The sequence below is a fragment of the Pleuronectes platessa genome, chromosome 12, assembly GCF_947347685.1.
Source record: "Pleuronectes platessa chromosome 12, fPlePla1.1, whole genome shotgun sequence".
In the NCBI taxonomy this organism is placed as follows: Eukaryota; Metazoa; Chordata; class Actinopteri; order Pleuronectiformes; family Pleuronectidae; genus Pleuronectes; species Pleuronectes platessa.
Window position 1 is genome coordinate 11,843,664 of NC_070637.1, and position 18,536 is coordinate 11,862,199.

Genomic DNA, 18,536 nt, shown 5'->3' on the forward strand with positions numbered 1-18,536 from the left:
AAAATGTTTTCACAAGAAGTCATGAAAAACTCAAAAGTACAAGTGAAAAAAAGTTATTTATTATAACACAACACCCAAATGCTGGTAATCAATTGTGAAAAAGATAAAAGATGGAAGCATGAAACTGTGTGTCTTCTGGAGAAGAGCGGTGAAAACCTGAAAAACAAAGGGAACAACCGTTACATGGGGTCAAGATAGAGCAGGGTCAGCACAGTATGAGCTCAATAAACAGAAGGTCAAGGATACAGACTACATGGACACATTTCATGAAGTCAGAGCTGACAAGAACAATACAAATTTCTGTGTCTTGTTTGTGACAAAATTGTGCACTGATCACAACATTTAAAAACTGAAAGATAAACTTGTCACTGCTCTCTGGGGGACAAACTCTACAATGTGTCAATTTCTTGTCGATCAAATAAATTCAAAATGTGTGACAAACATATCGGTCCATCTCCACCACATGCGCAACTAAAACATACAAATTGTCACTAACAAAATGTGTATTTCTAACACCGGTGGTGCAGCGAGTCTAAACTATGTAAGCGCTTGTAGTTTTAGATAATTACTCGCCTGTGTTAACCACAAGGAGGCCAGCACCTTTAAATCATACACTGTTACTTATGTTATTGACCTCTAAGGGCTACTTATATAAGTAATACCGTATGTGTTATACAAGCACTGTACTTATTGTTTCCTATAGGTTCCTCTGAGCAGTGACCCGATTTACACCCTTCATACCTTTTAGGTTCAAGCTGACTTTGACATATAAGAAGACAGAGGACCCGAGGTTACGGCAGAGCAGTGTTTGTATTTATTATAATATAACTGCCAGTCTACGTCAACCAATATCAATATAGATCCTTACTTTTGAAGGGGTGTTATTAAAACTTTGTTCTTAATTTTGAAGAGTAATTGACTTGTCATTTTACAACACTGGAATAAGTTTTATAGTTTTGGGACATCACTTCTGGTTACAGCATTTTAACCAACAGCTTAATCGATACTACTCAACAATTTGGCTTAGACTTATCCACAAACTCAGTTCATAAAAAACGCAGTTAATACATTTACAGTTCATATAGTTCATTTACAGCCTCTTTTTTTAGGGAGACCACTGCTTCCTAATATCTTCCATAATGTATCCCTAAAGCTCATGTTAAAAAAAAGATATTGCATAAAAATAGTGCATGTAGGGCTTTGTAATAAATTTCTTCTCATTAACCTAAGATGTATCAGTCATGAACTTGTTAGTCGACTGACAGGAACTATATATTATATCTTTGGACCGAAAAATCTGGAAATTACACAGCAGCACAAATGCAAGGACGCTTGTTGATCTTATTGGTCTCCAACAATCCTGTCGTTTTGGAGACGTGTGCACACGTGGATGAGAGCATCACTCCTGCTCATACACCAGCTGAGAGTTTCATTCATCAGATACATGGTGCTGCTGCACTTTATCAACACCTGTCACTCCTTCCTTACATTCAGTCACTGTTGGGGGCCGCAGCAGCTGCTGCCTGGAGTCTGGTCGTCCTTCTTCAGCATGGTGGGCCTCACCACGTCCACATCCCGCTGCAGGTGATTCAGGACGCCCGGCAGGACGTCGGGGGCCGCGTAGAAGTCGAGCAGAAAGTATGATCCTCGGCTGTGCCTCTCGTTGTGTTTGGTGATCTTGTAGGGCAGCAGTCTCTCTCCCAGGTTCTCCAGGCTCCTGACCACTGCGCCCCGCTCCATCAGACTCTCCACAGTCCGCCGCAGAGCCGCCGCCGTCTCCGGCCGCTGCATCGCCTTCAAGATCAGGGCAAGCTCGTAGCGAGGCATGGCTCCGGAGAAGAAGTCCCTCAAATCACACGTGTTTAACTCTGCCGGCTCTGGAGCTCTGTCATCGCCTTGTTATTCCTCTCAGAAGACGACCATGTTGAGACATGAGGGACAACGAAGGTCTTTGGTGATGACGTATAAATCATGCGCAGCACGACAGGGCTCCACTCCTCTACCTAGGAGAGAACATAACGTGCTGCTGATCCAGCTTTCTGTTCAACATAAAGCTAAAGATGTGCACTTCACAATAGTGGATGATAGTTGTACCTGTAACGAATGTTTGAAACTCTTGTTCAGTGTTGAACCTCATGAATTTGCATTCAGTAAAACAGAAATACAAACATCAGAACATGTCATGTTTACTTAATGTGGCCACTTTGTTTTGATTTTCACAATTGAGTATGATTGTACAATTATAAATTGTAATCATTTTATTATCTTTAATTTATTTCGTTTCAGTTATTTATTAGGGCCCGAGCACTGACAGACAGTTGAAAAACTGTGGATAAGGATTATTATTTAGATTTTTTTTTTTAATTGTTAAAACCTATTCTTAGAGAATAACCCAGTAGTTTAAAACCTTGGCTTCTGAAGCCTTACAAGAATCACAGTTTGGGACAAATTTCATTTAATATAATCCTGAAAATTCATGCAAAACCTTCTAGTTTATATTGTGTGATCAAATAAATGAGATATCGTTCCCATCAACTAGCACAAGGAGTAAGGGTCACTCATTACTCATTAATCAAATCAATCCTCCAGCCTCCTGAACTTTTACTTGGAAGGTGATCTGTCTCTCTGTCCCCCTCTGGATGTCCTCGTTCAAGTTTAGCTTCTCAGGTTGACTTCCACTTCATGCACAGGCCTCACTATTGCACGAATCTACAACAACAAATCCCTGGATCTTTGCTTTAATTTCTAAGCAGTCTGCTGCTGCTTGTTTCCATGTGATGTCCTGTGGCTGCCCCCTGCTGGCTGCTGGGTTCCTCTGCTACTCTTGCTTGGTTTGTGCAGCTTGTGATTAACTAAAGTTGTCCATAAAATAACATTTTCCAGGCTTTCCAGTATCTAAAAGCCAAAAATATAAAATTAACTTTTAAGTAAGGCTGTCAAATATATGTAGTAAAGTAGAAAATATTTTCTCTGAAGTATTTATCAATAGCAGCATAAAAAGACACGGACACAAACATACAATAATTTGTCCATCTTCTTAGTGTGCTTAGTTCCTCATTGCAATCAGTAGGCATGTTGGCCTAGTCGGTAAAGTGGCCGTTCTCCAGCAAGGCGGCCCGGGTTTAGTCCCCACTCTTTCCCATCTTCAAGCTGGCAATATACTGAACTCTTAAAATTGGCAGCATTTTCCCTATCAATTGCAAAATATCTTACACTAAATTAAATTATTTTTTTTTAAATTAAATTACATATAAAATAAAAAAAATTAAATTAAATATTAAAAACAATATTAATTAAATTAAAAGCAATGGACTTCTGCGCAGGATGTGTGCATTGGGCTTCTGCGCAGGATGTGCGCAGTTCGGTTCTGCGCAGGATGTGCGCATTGGGCTTCTGCGCAGGATGTGCGCATTGGGCTTCTGCGCAGGATGTGCGCAGTTGAGGTTTCTTTTCCATTTAATCTTTTTTTTATATATATTTAATTTCATTTAATTTCATTGATTTTTTTATATTAAATTTAATTAAATTAATTTTGTTATATTTAAATTTATATGTAATTTTTTTGTATCTAACTTTTCATAATCATAATTTCTCCATGCTGCCTGTAGCAAGCCTTCACTTTCCACCTTAAAACTATGACATGAACTGAACTATGAACTAGAATTTAAATGGTGAACTATGAACGTGAACTATTCATGTTTGATTGCACAACACTGCTGCATTGACAGTTAGACCAAACTCCTCTGTGAGATCTCTTAACATCAGCTCACAGTTTTACTTTAAATATATGGTTGGTTAAAAATATATATCTTCACATAAATGTAGTCTGTGGTTGGACTTAGCAATTTCTTTTTCAACTTAAAATCGCCTTCATTTCTTCAGTGCTCGGTACCGTCGGCCCCGTGTCTAGTGACTTCTACTATTATTGCTTTTCATATTGCTTGCCTGCAATCTTTTATTATGTTTTATTAAAGCTTTCCAATGTACCCTGTATGGTAGATGGTTTTTATGTGATTCTTACGCCATGTAAGTAAATGTTTCTTTTTCAATAAAGGTGGATTGTTACGTAATGTGTCGTTAAACCAGTAAAACTTTAAATATACTTATGATCCTGTAGTGATTTAATAAACCGACAAGTGTAAAACCCAAAACCTCATTTGTTCCCAATTAAGTAGAGGTCTCACTCTGATTCGTTTTCCTGACGCCACTGGACAGAAATAAAGTCCACTGCAGCGATTACCATGACAAACCATTACATTCTTATCGATCGAGGTTCGTGTTTATTCTTGATTATTTACATTTCATTTCTTTAACGGTCAACTGTCGGTTAAATGATCACACGAATCCTCTTCAGAAACTGTGCGGTGTCCCTCAGAGGAGTGAACCCTCTCAAGTCTCTAGGAGTATGTCCACGTCATCAGTATGCACCGGAGCTGCGCTCACTTCCTTCCTTCCAGAAGGAGCGTGGTAAAGATGGCGGAGAAGAGTTCTGTGCCGAGTGATCTCTACAAGTGCGTTTATTCATTTCTGCGAGAGAACAAGTTTGCCAAGGCGGCGGAGCAGTTCCTGAAGCAGACTCAAGTGGTAAGCGGCCCTCGTAGAGCGGTTCGCAGACGCGTCCGCGCGCCTTCTCCTCCGCAGATGCGGCGAGGAGATGTAGTCCAGGCATGTCGCACGAGGGGGCTGCAGACACAGATCGAGTCAGCACGTGGAGGCTCTCACCTGCACGTTGCGTGTCAGCCGCCTCTTGTTGTGTATCATCGGCTGATTTAATGTTGCAGATGATCAATAATGGAGATCAATGTCTTGTGCTCTGCAGGAAAGACAAACGGTACAAAGTGTCCTAGTTAAATTCTTCACGTGTTTCTCTCTCCACAGGCCCCACAAGACGAAAATGAAGAAAACCTCCTAAACATCTACAACTTCTGGGTGAAGTGAGTGGTTGTTTTTATTCTTCAACGTTTTTTCTTTATTTCCTTGAGGTTCTTCAAACGATATTAACGATCATCCGAAATGACGACTTTTGCAACCAGAACATGTCCAAGGAAACACACACGCCATTGAGCCATTTTGCCAAACCGATTTCAAATGACTGTTAAAAGTTAGTTAAAAGTAGTTTTTCCTTACTCTTGTTGAGGGGTTAAGGGCAGAGGATGTCCCTCCTCGTTAAAGCCCTATGATAATTTTTTTTAAATATGGGCTAATCAAATTATATTTGAATGATTGATTACTCCAGAATACGTAAATTTGAACCTTTTAAGGTCTTTAAGCATATTCAGGTCCTCTAAAAGCCAATTAATTTGCCTGAAAAATTATAATTACAAATTCAATGGGGCCTCCTCGGTCCCTAACTAGATACAAGAATCCATCAGTCCCACTACAGGGATATTTGCCAATGTTGCAGCAGCAAAGAGGCAAGGCAAACAATAGACAGTAAAGTAATGTGTAAAATGATGTTTGGTAGGAAAATATACAAATATGAATGGAATAGAAAAGACTTATACACTGTAAACAAAAATAAATACAGTGTTAGGATAGGTAAGATAAGATGGACCACATATGGAGGGGGGAGGTCTTGAGGATAGGTAGACTATAAACATGTTTTATTAATGGACCCCAGGTTTTGAAAAATGGCTTCATAATGCTGTTGAGAGTGCAACTGAATTTTCCCCCCCAGCTTTTTGTTCTGCCTCACATCTCGGATCCTCTTGCTGGTTGTTAGAGGGGTCACATTTTCCTTTTAAGCAAGATTAAGCATCGAGCTAACAACAAGGAGAATGCAATGACCCAACCAAAATACCATTAGTTGAAGAAGGTGTTTGGCAAGACCACAGCTGATAGACCGTCGCTGAATCCTTCTTACACCTGTGATAAATAGCACTTAGCTTGGAAATGCTTGTGCTAGTGTGGGCCATGTAGCACTTTGAACTGAATTAAGTAATCTTTTGAGCATTTAGATGAATGAACCCTGGACAGAGTCATGTCCCACTTGTCTGATTAATGGGACCTCATCATTTTCCCATTGTTCTGGAATATGAGAGTTAGGATTGTTTCTTTCCATGATGTAATGACATGTTGACACCGAGGAACGACAGCTTCCAAATGCTTAAGTTTATAGTTTACATAATCAGAATGAGATGACACTGAATCCACAAACATTCAAATGTGTAATTGAGTCTTGGGCTAAAGGAGTTTAAATTTATGAAAAGAATAATATCCCATCATCTAATTACAATGTATTTGAATATGTAGTTTAACATGGACAACAGTTTAAAAACTAGCAGTTTGAATTAAGATATATTATGATGCTGTATTTTCACTATTAAAACAATTCAGACATCCACCACAGCTACGGTCCCAGGTCCTATGTGTTAATAGCAGGTCATGTACAAAACTAAAGTACAACTGTAAGTATCTTACACTTGACAAGTAAATTGTATTTTAGTTGTTCCAGTACCATTTTCCTTTCAGATTCCATACCAGGACTTTACTTTCCTTGTATGGCTGTGATGGTTGCTGTCATTGTTGTGTCTCCTGGTTCAGGTTAAACCCTTTGAAAAACAAATGCGCTCAGAGAATGAGGCCATAGAACTTCTTTTATCTAGTTTTCCGTTCGCATTTGTGATGGTTGGTCAAATGTTTGAGATTGCAAGTGTAACTGGCAACACTAGTGCCGCCCCTCGAAACTGAAGTCTTGTATAAAGAACACATCCCAGTTTAACTTGTTGGACTTTCTACTGAAATCTTAGTTAGCTCTAGCTAACGCTACACAAGTGTTAATCACTTCGTTTTCGGTGCGCTAAAGGAAGTACTTGCCAGTTGCAGTACATGGCAGCTGCTGTTTTGGATCGGTGAAGAAGTGATTTCCAGGAAAAATAAAATTGTAGTTTTATCTAGGTGAAACTAAGTCTTTGATTTCCCTTCGTAGGTCTCCTGAATCCAAGAAACGAAAAGTGCCTCCTACCAAGGCTGAAGCTACTAATGCTCCATCGGCCAAGAAAGCAAAGCCGAGTACAGAGGCCTCCAGCAGCGAAGAGTCGAGCAGCGAGGATGAAGAAGCGGCTGCAAAACCAGCTGCTGCCGGTAATATCATAAAGGCTGGTTGATTATGTGTTAACTGAGCCATTTAGAAATCTTCTGTAGTATCTGATTCCATTTTGTGTTTGTTTTAGCTGCTAAGGTGATCCCTGCTAAAGCAGCAGCAGCTACTAAAGCAGCAGCAGCTACTAAAGCTGCATCCAGCAGCAGTGAAGACTCCAGTGACTCTGAGGAGGAGAAGGCTCCTGTAAAGGTTGGAGGAAACATCCATATTAAAGATGCAATCTACATCCTCCTGTTGCAGCAATATTTAACATATTGAGGTCGATGCTTGTTTTAAATATTGTTTGTGCTTGTAGGCTGCTGTGAAGCAGGTTGCTGTTGCTCCTGTAAAGAAGGTTGCTGCTGCCACTGCTGCAGGTAGCACAAGGAAGAAAGACAGCAGCTCAAGCAGTGAAGAGTCCGACTCTGAGGAAGAGCAGCCGGCTAAAGCCCCTGCACCAAGTGAGTTTATTGCCACTGCCATTAATTCTCTGTAATGCAACTTTAATTGGAGCCAAAATAAAGCGGATAAATCTAATTTGCCTCATTTAACTCTGAATAATAGAACCCAAGCTGGGTGCAGCCACAACATCCAAACCTGCTGCTCCTGCTAAAGTTGCTCAGAAAAAAACGGAGAGCAGCAGTGAAGAAAGTTCCTCAGATTCTGAAGATGAGAAGCCGGCTAAGGTATCCCAAAGAATCTGGTTATATCTTAATATAATTTCATTGTGTTGATTATCTTTTTCCAGACTCAGTGCTCCATAAAAAACTGATTGATGTTGTTGATTTTGGTGGACACAGCAGACTTTAACTGCTTACGTCATGTGTCCTGATAGGCTCCCGTCAAACCCACCCCAGTAAAAGCTGCTGCTGCTGCGGAATCGAGCAGTGAAGACTCTTCATCTGAAGACGAGGCTCCTCCCAGTAAAAAGCCCAAAGCAGGTGTGTTTTCATTTACCTTTTTAATAATTAAGGCACAATCTAACGATTACGAGTAAAGATGTGTGACAATGTATTTATTATGTAGGTTAGTGCCATATTTGTTCTTTTCTTGAAAATGGTCCAGGCATCCTTTCCTACTTTTCGTTTATTTTGTTTAGTTGTACAGTCCAAAAATGAGACTGGTACTTGCTAGTTCCATCGTGACTATAATTTAGCCCCCACCCCCTCACAAATACAGCCCATTCCTCCTCAAGCTTGTTTTGTTCCTCCAGTGCCTTTGTGTGTCTCCTGGGACAAATTTGTCAAGAACTTATCACCTTGTCCAAACTGAAATAAGTGATGATAATATTAGTTTTCTGAGGCCCTGTCTTATGTCATGATGCTGATTGACTTCCTCTGCCCTTTTAGGAGCGTACAGTGCTGTACCACCTCCTGCATCAGTCCAGAAAGCCCCAGCCACACCGGCAGCCAGCAAGGCCAAGGACTCCTCAGACAGCAGTGATGACAGCAGTGACGAGGAAGAAGAGAAGAAAGTGGCTGGTAAGAGGAGACCTCCTTCTACAGCATGAACTGTCCGTATTTTTAATCCTTGTCTAACAGCAACGCCATCCTCACAGCAAAACCTGCCGCTGTAAAGAGCCCTGCTGTCAAACCTGCTGCAGCCAAACCTGCTGCAGCCAAACCTGCTGCAAAGAAGCAGGAATCCAGCTCCGAGAGCTCAGGTAATGATTGGGATTTGAGATGGTCGCTTTTTATTTTTTACTGACCTAATGACGAATGCGCAATAAACATTTTCATTCATGCCAATGGTCTTTCTAGATTCAAGCTCAGATGAAGAGGCAAAGAAGGCCCCAGCCAAGAAGGCCCCAGCCAAGAAGGCCCCAGCCAAGGCGGCTCCAGCCAAGGCTGCAACTGCTAAGAAGCAAGATTCAGACTCTGACTCATCAAGTTCAGAGGATGAAGAGGAGGCGAAGAAACCTGCAGCAAAAGTGACCCCTGCTAAGGCGTCTGCAGCTAAAGCTACACCAGCCAAGGCTACACCGGCCAAGGCTACACCTGCTAAAGACTCCTCCTCAGAAGAGTCCAGTTCAGAGGAGGAGGAGACAGCAGCGAAGAAGCCCACAGCTACACCGGCCAAGGCTACACCGGCCAAGGCTACACCGGCCAAGGCTACACTGGCCAAGGCTACATCGGCTAAGGCTACACCTGCTAAAGAATCCTCCTCAGAAGAGTCCAGTTCAGAGGAGGAGGAGACGGCAGCGAAAAAGCCCACAGCTACAGCGGCCAAGGCTACACCGGCCAAGGCTACACCTGCTAAAGAATCCTCCTCAGAAGAGTCCAGTTCAGAGGAGGAGGAGACGGCAGCAAAGAAGCCCACAGCTACACCGGCCAAGGCTACACCGGCCAAGGCTACACCGGCCAAGGCTACACCGGCCAAGGCTACACCTGCTAAAGAATCCTCCTCAGAAGAGTCCAGTTCAGAGGAGGAGGAGACGGCAGCAAAGAAGCCCACAGCTACGCCGGCTAAAGCTACACCGGCCAAGGCTACTCCGGCCAAGGCTACTCCGGCTAAGGCTACACCTGCTAAAGAATCCTCCTCAGAAGAGTCCAGTTCAGAGGAGGAGGAGACGGCAGCAAAGAAGCCCACAGCTACACCGGCCAAGGCTACACCGGCCAAGGCTACACCTGCTAAAGAATCCTCCTCAGAAGAGTCCAGTTCAGAGGAGGAGGAGACGGCAGCAAAGAAGCCCACAGCTACACCAGCTAAAGCTACACCGGCCAAGGCTACACCGGCCAAGGCTACACCGGCTAAAAAAGACGAGTCGTCAAGCTCAGGTAAGGGATGCCAAAAGAAATGTTTAATTGTGTGTAATTTTCAATATATATATATATATCAAGTTTGCTGCCCTTTATTAAATCTTGTTGCTTTTTCTGGACCAAGGCCAGAATTTCCGTTGGTTGAGATTAAATATAATTTCTTTCTGGCACATATCTTCATGTTTATGTGAAAAAATTGTCTGAAGGTTTTTCCTTATATCTTGGATTCAGATGAAAGCTCTGAAGATGAGGCTCCTTCAAAACCTGCTGCGAAAACTGCATCCCCACCGAAACCTGCTGCTGCTTCCAAACCCCCAGCCAAGAAAGCTGAGAGCAGCTCTGATTCAGATGACTCCTCAGAGGATGAGGAAGAAGCAGTTAAAGCCAAGCCTACAAATACTAAACCAGCTACCCCAGCAGCAAAGCCTGCCGCTCCAGCTGCAAAGTCTGCTGCTGCAGAGAGCAGTTCTGATTCCTCGGAGGAAGAGGAGGAACCAGCTAAAGCTAAGCCTGCTACCCCTGCAACTAAGCCTGCTACCCCTGCAACTAAGCCTGCTACCCCTGCAACTAAGCCTGTTGCAGCAGAGAGCAGCTCAGACTCTGACTCTTCTGAAGATGAAGAACCAGTTAAGTCAAAACCTGCAGCAACTAAACCAGCTACCCCAGCCGCAAAGCCGGCCACACCTGCTGCAAAGCCTGCTGCTGCTGCAGAGAGCAGTTCTGACTCTTCTGAGGACGAGGAAGAACCAGCAAAATCCAAGCCAGTAGCAGTAACTAAACCTGCTACCCCAACGGCAAAGCCTGCAGCAGAGAGTAGCTCAGACTCTGAGAATGAGGCCTCAAAACCTGCAGCCAAGAAGCCAGCTCCAGCTAAAACAGTGGCTAAGAAACCTGCCGCTGCTGCAAAGGCCACGGCAGACTCCAGTGATGATAGCTCCAGTGATGAGGAGGAACCCAAGAAGGCGGCACCACCGACACCCAAACCTGCAGCCACAAAGGCCGCAGCTGCTCCACCAAAGAAGACTGAGGAGAGCAGCTCAGACAGCTCTGACTCTGAGGCAGAGACCAAGTCCACCCCTGCTAAACCTGCAGTCACAAACGGTAAGGTGGCAACACCCAAGACCCCAGCCAAGTCTCCAGCCAAGACCCCAGCCAAGTCTCCAGCAAAGACCCCAGCAAAGCCAGAAGAGTCTTCATCCAGTGACAGCAGCTCCGAGGAGGAGGAAGAGGCCAGTAAAGTAAAGAAACCTGCGACGCCCGCCACAACGCCAAAGACAACTCCAGCAGCTAAAGCTAAAGAGAGCAGCTCCTCAGACAGTTCATCAGATGAGGAGGAAGCACCACAGAAAGCTGCCACAGCACCCACCACCCCCACAACAAACGGTACGTCTCCGTTTCACTGGTCTGTTGTGTAATGTCATGCATCTAAGCGTTTTTTGAACTTTTGTAGTGTTTACTGGTTCCTCCAATTAATGCAGGTACCAATGGAAAGAGAAATAGAGATGAATCAGACAGTGAAGACGAAGAGACGGCGGTCACAACACCAAAAAACAAGAAGGCATCCACCACACCTCAGACTTTCCCTAAAGCCAACAAGAAGGTAAGAGCTGAGCAGGATGGGCACTCTGTAAAACACATACAGCTTATGGTTACTGGATAAAAATGATGGACTAAATTTGATAAATTTGTCTTTCAGTCCTCCAACGTACCTTTCCGTAGAATAATGGAGGAACGAGTTGAAGTGGATCCCCGTCTTGCAGATAACTCCTTTGATGCAAAGGTGAGTTCAGTTATCTGTCTCATCAGCTTTTTGATTGGTTGCTGAGATCACCAAACAATTAACCATTCCGCTCATTTGTCTTTATTCCAGGCTGGATCCAGAGGTGACTGGGGAGAGAAAGCGAACGATGTGCTCAGGTTCACTAAAGGCAAGTCATTCCGTCATGAAAAGACAAAGAAGAAGAGGGGAAGCTACCGCGGTGGAGCCATCTCCCAGACTGTCAACTCCATTAAGTTCGACAGTGATTGAGCACCTTCTCTTCCTGGTTCCTAATGCGATCAAGACTTTGGACTGCCTGCCCCCTTCCCCTGTATCAAGTCCCTCTGTCCTCAGCAGATCAGCGATGGAGGAATGTGAACCTGTAGAGCCGAGCTGGCACTTCAATTCAACTTGCTGCTCTAAGATTGTAATTGAGACAGTTAGTTTGGTCTGAGGCAGCAGGAGACGGATGGACCCAGCTGTGCTGCAGACTGTACTGGTTGACATCTACGTGACATTACACTTATAGCCACTAGGTGGCTGCAGGCCGCCTGGTAATGATAAAAAGCCAATGTGAGTGTTTGGCCCTTCTTTTGTTTTGATTTTGTTGACCTGTATTATTCTCAAATAACAAATGTCCTGTCACGTCCTTTGTGTGTCAGAATTACAGCCTGCCATCCCACCAGGATCTTCATTATGTGATATTGATTTTTAATGGATCAAATGGTTGTTCCTTTTTCGTGAGGCCACATTTAAATGGGGCGAGGGTGTGTTCTTGGTTTTTTTCTCTTAACATTACATGACAACATTTAGAGAGTAAAAATGAGTTTTATACTGTATTTATTACGTTTTATTCCAATTTGACCTTTAGGACCTCAGACATTTCTTTCATGCTGTTTTCAAGCCATTTTGCTTTGAGGAGGTTTCTTGTGATGTTAGGATGCCTCTGTCTACCCCTCATTCTGTTCACCTGTGGTATGGGATTAATGGATTGTTACAAACTTAACAGCCATAATTGTTTCAATGATTTTCATTTACTCTATATACTTGTTTTTTATTACCTGTTGTAGCTGTGATTAAAGACTTAACAGATTCAATGTTGGTGTGACTGGAATAATTCCATTTCTCCTTTGAACATACACTCCTGATCAAAATCTTAAGACCAGTTGAAAAATTGCATGAATTTGCACTGTTTGATCTTAGGAAGATTCTAAGTAGAGCGTCAAAATGCAAAAAGAAGAAATGGGAACAAGAGACCAAAAGTTGTGAGCAGGCAATTTATTGAAAACAACAATTTAACTCAAATAGGCTGTTCATCAGCTGATCAAAAGTTTAAGACCACAGCCTTTAAAAGCCAAAATCTGTGCAAAAATGTGGATTCCATGTCATTTCCTGTCAAGTAATCACACTGAAGATCTCTTGATGGCAAAGGCAAAAAAGCTCACAGTCTTTGAACGTGGTAGGATTGTTGAACTGCATAAACGAGGCCTCTCACAACGTGCCATCGCTGCTGAGGTTGGACCAGTAAGACAGTCATTTTGCATTTCTTAAAAGATCCTCAGGGTTATGGAACAAAAAAATCAAGTGGTAGACCCAAAAAAATCTCACCGGCGCTGAGCCGGAGGATCTGAATGGCTGTCCGTCAAGACACGGGACGATCCTCGTGCCAAATTAAGGCCATTACTGGTGCTGACTGCAGCCCAATAACCATCAGACGGCATCTGCGAAGGAAGGGCACGTCTCCTTCAACGCCACAAAATTGCCCGTTTGGACTTTGCAAGGGAGCACCAAACATGGGACATTCAAAGGTGGAAGAAAGTTTTATTCTCTGACGAGATTTTTTTTTACCTTGATGGTCCTGATGGCTTCCAACGTTACTGGCATGACAAGGAGATGCCACCTGAGATGTTTTCTACGCGGCACAGTGGAGGGGCGCCATCATGATCTGGGGTGCTTTTTCCTTCAATGGAACAATGGAGCTCCAGGTTGTGCAGGGGCGTCAAACAGCAGCTGGCTATGTGGAGATGTTGCAGCGGGCATCCCTCATGACTGAGGGCCCTCGTCTGTGTGGTAACGACTGGGTTTTTCAGCAGGACAACGCTCCAATTCACAATGCCCGTCTGACCAAGACTTTTTTCCAGGAGAATAACATCACTCTTTTGGACCATCCTGCGTGTTCCCCTGATCTTAATCCAAATGAGAACATTTGGGGATGGATGGCAAGGGAAGTTTACAAAAATGGACTTCAGTTCCAGACAGTGGAAGCCCTTCGTGAAGCCATCTTCACCACTTGGCGCAACATTCGCACTAGCCTTTTGGAAACACTTGCATCAAGCATGCCAAAACGAATTGTTCCCATTTCTTCTTTTTGCATTTTGAAACTCTACTTAGAACCTTCCTAAGATTCAACAGTGCAAAATGCAAATTCATGCAATTTTTTAACTGGTCTTAAGATTTTGATCAGGAGTGTATATTCAGTTAGAAAATAAACTTGAATACCTCACCACTAGGTGGCAATGCAGCACGTGAAGTGTCACTGCCTTGGTGTTGAAGGGCAGTTTAGAAATAAGCAAACCTGAAGGTAACTGCACAGAGTATTTTTTCAATATGAAACATGTTTTAAAATTGTTGTTAAAAAAAGTGCTCCTTATATAAAGCAATACAAATCTAAACTTATAGTTAAAGCATTCTTAGTACTGTACTTGATTTACCACCACCCCCCCTTTACTTTGTGTTGAGGTATACATACCATATACATTATATGCTGTCAAACAGCCGACTAAAAAATGTTTTGTTGCCATTTCAGTGCGACTAGAGTTGTTGCTGACGTTTCTCTTCTGCTGTGTCTCTTTTCTTTTTTTAAACCAGCTGTGGTTTGTGGCAGGTAGTGAAGAGTTGGAAGTCGGTTGTGAGGTTGTCTCAACAAAGTGGGATGTACGAGGTGTCCTTATGAAATTGTTTCTTTAGGAAGTGAAGTTGTATTTTACCACTTAAAGAAGTGTCAATTTCATACAACAAAATGCTACAAATCCAAATGTTGAACTTGAACATCACAGAGTCCTCTGTTCAATTAAATCACTTGATTGACACACACATACGTTTATACTTCTATCTTAGTGAGGACACTTAGCCTGACGTTGTCATACTCATAATTCTAGTCAGAATATGAGTCTGATACCGCTCTATTGGGCTGTGATTATGGGGCGTGTTTCAACCGAACCAGGGAAAAAAATGCCTCTTCGCTCAATTGGATGGACCTACAACCAATCACAGCGCCATAGTATGGGACGTATATTGAGCGACGCATAGTTGTTGTCAACAGAACTCAACTGCACGCACGCTGGAAGAAGTAGAAGAAGAAGATCAGTAAAATATATCAGCATTTTTTAGAGAAACAGTAAAAGGTGAATGCACGTACGAACAAGTTCTCCGTTTAGGAATACAACTCCACAACACATCAAACAAATCGTATCGCATTTGTCGGTCCTGTAAGAACTAATAACACGGTTGGAACGCGACATTCCCGTGTTTAAAAAATGGACGGACGACGAAGCAGACCAGGCTGAAGAAGCGTGTTCATCGGAGGCATCAAAGAAAAGAGACCGGGGCCCAAACGCTCTTTGGTGACGTGGTTGATTACGTAATTGTTGATCATCTGTCCATCATCGTATAAAGTACGCCCTGACAATTTGATTGGTCCGAACAGCTTCTGTTCGGGCATAGTTTCCCGAAGACGGAGCGATGCCAGACCGAACTTCCCGACCTCAAATGTTGTGGGCGGGGCTAAGTTCGTCAGCATTCCAGGCTAGAGGACACTCATTGGGACAATGCATTCCCGAGCCCCTTAACCTAACCATCCAACCCAAATGCCTGAGTTCTAACTCTAACCCATAAAGGTGTTTCTTCACAGTGAAAGTAATGCAAGCTCGATGTCTAGTAAAGCAAACTTAACAGTTTACCACCCTTTAACAGGCCTGGATAAATACCATTTACCATCAATGTACATACATAAGTTAATTATTCTAGTACAAGCTCATCATACATGACAGACTACACATGACACATGGTTCAATGAAGCCTACACTCTGCATTCAGTGTGAGGGGAATCTTTAATACCTATGCATACCTTATAAAACAGCATGGGTACTGTTCAAACAGTTACACACTGAGGATATGTTGTGTATGTTTCTGAGCTTACACATAAAGATGTGCTGTCACGCTAAATATAGTTTCCCTCCCAAGTCTGAGAAACAGTAAACCATGGAGCGTTGCTGCAGAGGAATCTGACAGAGCGTGCAGCTCGGGGTGTAGAGCTGCTGAGAGGGGGGGGGGGGGTAGAGAGACTCTAGAGCTGTTACTGGGCAATTTTACACTGCTCACATTTGGAGACTGTGCTGCTTGGTGTCATGTCTACAAAGATACTCTGGGCCACATGAGCCTTCATTGAGCTTTTGAATACATAGTTACCAAGCAACTGTGTGGTGTTTTCATTGCTGCTTTTCTGATTGAACGCTCAAACTGATAATTACAAATCCAAGGAAGCAATTTCTTTGAAAGTTGGTGGAACGGTGGGAAGTGGACCCAGAAAGAAACCATAACATGTTGCTATGGATATCGACCGGGGGGGGGGGGGGGGGGGGGGGGGGGGAATACAGGAATTCTATTTGTAATCACTGTCTTTAACATTGTTCAACATTGTTTGACATTTTCACTGAATTACCTGGAAATAATTACTGGATCTTGACAACTTAAATTCAGTCACATTTAGTGGACCGATTGTAAGTACAAGCTCAAAGTGCCATCCTAGTTCATAAACGTTTATTGGATAGCTCATTCACTGATGCAGTAAATTGCCATTTATTCTAGGTTATCTTTTCTTTTATAAATCACCGTTAGAAATATTACATAAATTCAACACTGGTTCTATCTGCACGCCGGCTGCTTTTCTGTTTCCAAGCCTTATTAAATATGTAACGAAATCATTTGGGTGGTTGGACTGACACCAACTCCAGCTGACGGCATCCCTCAACATGTTCTGTCATGTTGTGATCAGTTTATTAACAATTAAACAGATCAATGGTCCATGAGAGGACCTTGCAGCTCTAGTTAGTGTTACGCACCTGTGAATGGGTAAAGCTGTGTAATGGAATTAAATTGTTGCAAACAACCATATCCAAACACAACTCTACATCTCCACATTAGGTGATTCTGAATTTGCATGAATGATATTAGGTTTAGACAATGTTCCTTCGTGTTTTGCTCTTCAGCTAATGAATCGTTTAATACCAGAGGGAGTAGTTAAAAAGTGCATTTTAACAAAACTGAAGAGGAGTTGTTTTCCTTGCTCAGGAAAAGTACTCATGACCAGTGAGGATAGAGGATGTTTTTATGGTCAGTGTGACCGTGGAGCCAGATTTACATTGAGATCTAGAAAGAACATGGGTGAAGACCAGCGATGAATCTCTTCAACCTGATCTCCTGTTGAGCAGTTAGTCCTGAGTACCACTTCCTGTTTGTCAGTTGCAATGTGAGCAAGCAAGAGAGGGAGCAGCTTGTTTCAGACCACTGCAGCACAGTGTGTGTGTGTGTGTGTGTGTGTGTGTGTGTGTGTGTGTGTGTGTGTGTGTGTGTGTGTGTGTGTGCGTGTGTGTGTGAAAGAGAGTGAAGGTGCTGCAGGACAATCTTTTAATGGGCAGCAGAGGCTGAGGCCTGCCCATCCTGTCCATTTCAATTAAACAAAACTGCTGACTACTCTTCCACACTATCACACATTTCTCTTTTACTGGTACGCATTCAAACCTATAGTACACAATCAGCAGTGCATTTTTGCCTAAAAATGTCACAAGCCATTTCATTACATCAAAAATGACCTCATGGTGCCCTATAGTTTCGCTAATCCTCCACTCCCCTCTCCACACAGAGGGGGAAATGAGAATGGGGCAGAACAATCCAACTTTGAAGTGGAGCCGAGCAGTCGTTTAGAAATAAAGCTTAATCCGCTTTTCTTTATTAAAACATCTTTAATAGAGCATTTCTTTAACCATCCATCTTATAAAGTATTTAAGTGAGAAACAATAATTTGAAGAATAACCACTTTGAACAGGACATTGTAAAACAGAGACAAGTATCTTTGATCATTCATGGGACAAAAAGTAAAGCTGCAGTTGGAGCTATCAGCCTGAATGAAGAGGTGCTAACAAGATTACAGGATTCTGCTCTGCGTCCCACCAAAGACATAATTAAGGGTCTGTTGTCAGAGTAGAACAGACATACTGCAGCGTTTATCAGCTGAAGGTCAAATATGTGATTCCACTCCTCTTCCCTTTTGCAGTAACACGTGTTTAATATGGATATCAAAGTGCTGTTATTAGCGTCACACAGAAAATTGTGAATATCACTTCTAGAATATGGCAAAAATACACATACAAAGTTAGTGTGTATATTTTAAAATATACAAATATCCATGATGCCTTGGACAGGCACACCAGAGAGGTGTCTAGGGAGACACGGAACTGTGTCAGCATGCTTCAGTCACTCTATTGATGGCTTGAACTACATCGGCATGCGCTAATGATTAATGATGCCCCTCAGAGCTGCTGTCCTATGAGTTCATTGCACTAATGGTTTTTGTTGTTATTCTCAAGACCTGTGGAAGGAGAATGCGTTTGATGCTTTATGTGTTGTTGCTTTATTCACACAGTGTCCTTCTCTTTTCTTCCTATGTCTTGGGTATGGCGAAGTCCCAGGCAGTGTCCTGGGCACACTTGCACATGGCCCGCACCAGCCGAGTGAAGCCCATGTCCTTGGGTTTCTCCAGCCCACGCATCAGCCGCTGCTTCATAATGGCTATGAACTCCTTATTACTGAGCTCTCCGTTCCCTGAGGAGGACAGACGGGTCGGGGAGCAGAAGGAGAAAAGGAAAGTGATGGACACACT

General features: G+C 42.9%; 3 protein-coding genes across 8 annotated transcripts in view; 1 reads left to right on the plus strand and 2 right to left on the minus strand.

Annotated features, from left to right (window-relative positions):
- Window positions 1-45: 45 nt before the first annotated feature.
- mrps6 (mitochondrial ribosomal protein S6) lies at window positions 46-1,990 on the minus strand. 3 transcript variants are annotated; one of them, XR_008341564.1, is made up of 2 exons: window positions 869-1,990; window positions 46-156 (listed from the first exon to the last, which is right to left on the minus strand). XR_008341564.1 is itself a non-coding variant. In XM_053437025.1 (2 exons), the coding sequence occupies exon 1, from the start codon at window positions 1,825-1,827 to the stop codon at window positions 1,495-1,497; it is 333 nt and encodes a 110-aa protein (XP_053293000.1). In that variant the 5' UTR covers window positions 1,828-1,990; the 3' UTR covers window positions 46-156; window positions 1,489-1,494. The 3 variants fall into 3 exon arrangements, 2 of the variants coding, with proteins under 2 accessions (XP_053293000.1, XP_053293001.1); XM_053437025.1 differs by having other exon boundaries at window positions 1,489-1,990; XM_053437026.1 differs by having other exon boundaries at window positions 1,471-1,990.
- Window positions 1,991-4,442: 2,452 nt separating this feature from the next.
- On the plus strand, window positions 4,443-12,696 carry nolc1 (nucleolar and coiled-body phosphoprotein 1). 2 transcript variants are annotated; one of them, XM_053437029.1, is made up of 15 exons: window positions 4,443-4,584; window positions 4,879-4,934; window positions 6,929-7,083; window positions 7,173-7,291; window positions 7,398-7,542; window positions 7,646-7,767; window positions 7,917-8,022; window positions 8,431-8,562; window positions 8,640-8,744; window positions 8,842-8,870; window positions 8,901-9,858; window positions 10,072-11,223; window positions 11,319-11,440; window positions 11,537-11,620; window positions 11,711-12,696. In XM_053437029.1, exons 1-15 carry the CDS (start codon window positions 4,474-4,476, stop codon window positions 11,867-11,869), a joined length of 3,555 nt encoding a protein of 1,184 aa, XP_053293004.1. In that variant the 5' UTR covers window positions 4,443-4,473; the 3' UTR covers window positions 11,870-12,696. The 2 variants fall into 2 exon arrangements, with proteins under 2 accessions (XP_053293004.1, XP_053293003.1); XM_053437028.1 differs by having other exon boundaries at window positions 8,842-9,858.
- A 4,903-nt stretch (window positions 12,697-17,599) lies between these two features.
- micu1 (mitochondrial calcium uptake 1) overlaps window positions 17,600-18,536 on the minus strand; it is a 31,495-nt gene continuing 30,558 nt past the window's right edge. For all 3 annotated transcript variants that reach the window (XM_053437030.1, XM_053437031.1, XM_053437032.1), the window contains one exon: window positions 17,600-18,478. In XM_053437030.1, coding sequence (XP_053293005.1) covers window positions 18,318-18,478 — 161 coding nt within the window. In that variant the 3' untranslated portion in view covers window positions 17,600-18,317. The remainder of the gene's footprint in view (window positions 18,479-18,536) is intronic.

Excerpts from the sequence above, each read along its gene's own strand:
- nolc1 (XM_053437028.1), top strand. The coding sequence starts at position 4,474 with ATGGCGGAGAAGAGTTCTGTGCCGAGTGATCTCTACAAGTGCGTTTAT. Across the intron at positions 4,585-4,878 it reads TCCTGAAGCAGACTCAAGTG|GCCCCACAAGACGAAAATGA; the intron begins GTAAGCGGCCCT and ends CTCTCTCCACAG. Across the intron at positions 7,768-7,916 it reads AAGATGAGAAGCCGGCTAAG|GCTCCCGTCAAACCCACCCC; the intron begins GTATCCCAAAGA and ends GTGTCCTGATAG.
- mrps6 (XM_053437025.1), bottom strand. The coding sequence starts at position 1,827 with ATGCCTCGCTACGAGCTTGCCCTGATCTTGAAGGCGATGCAGCGGCCG.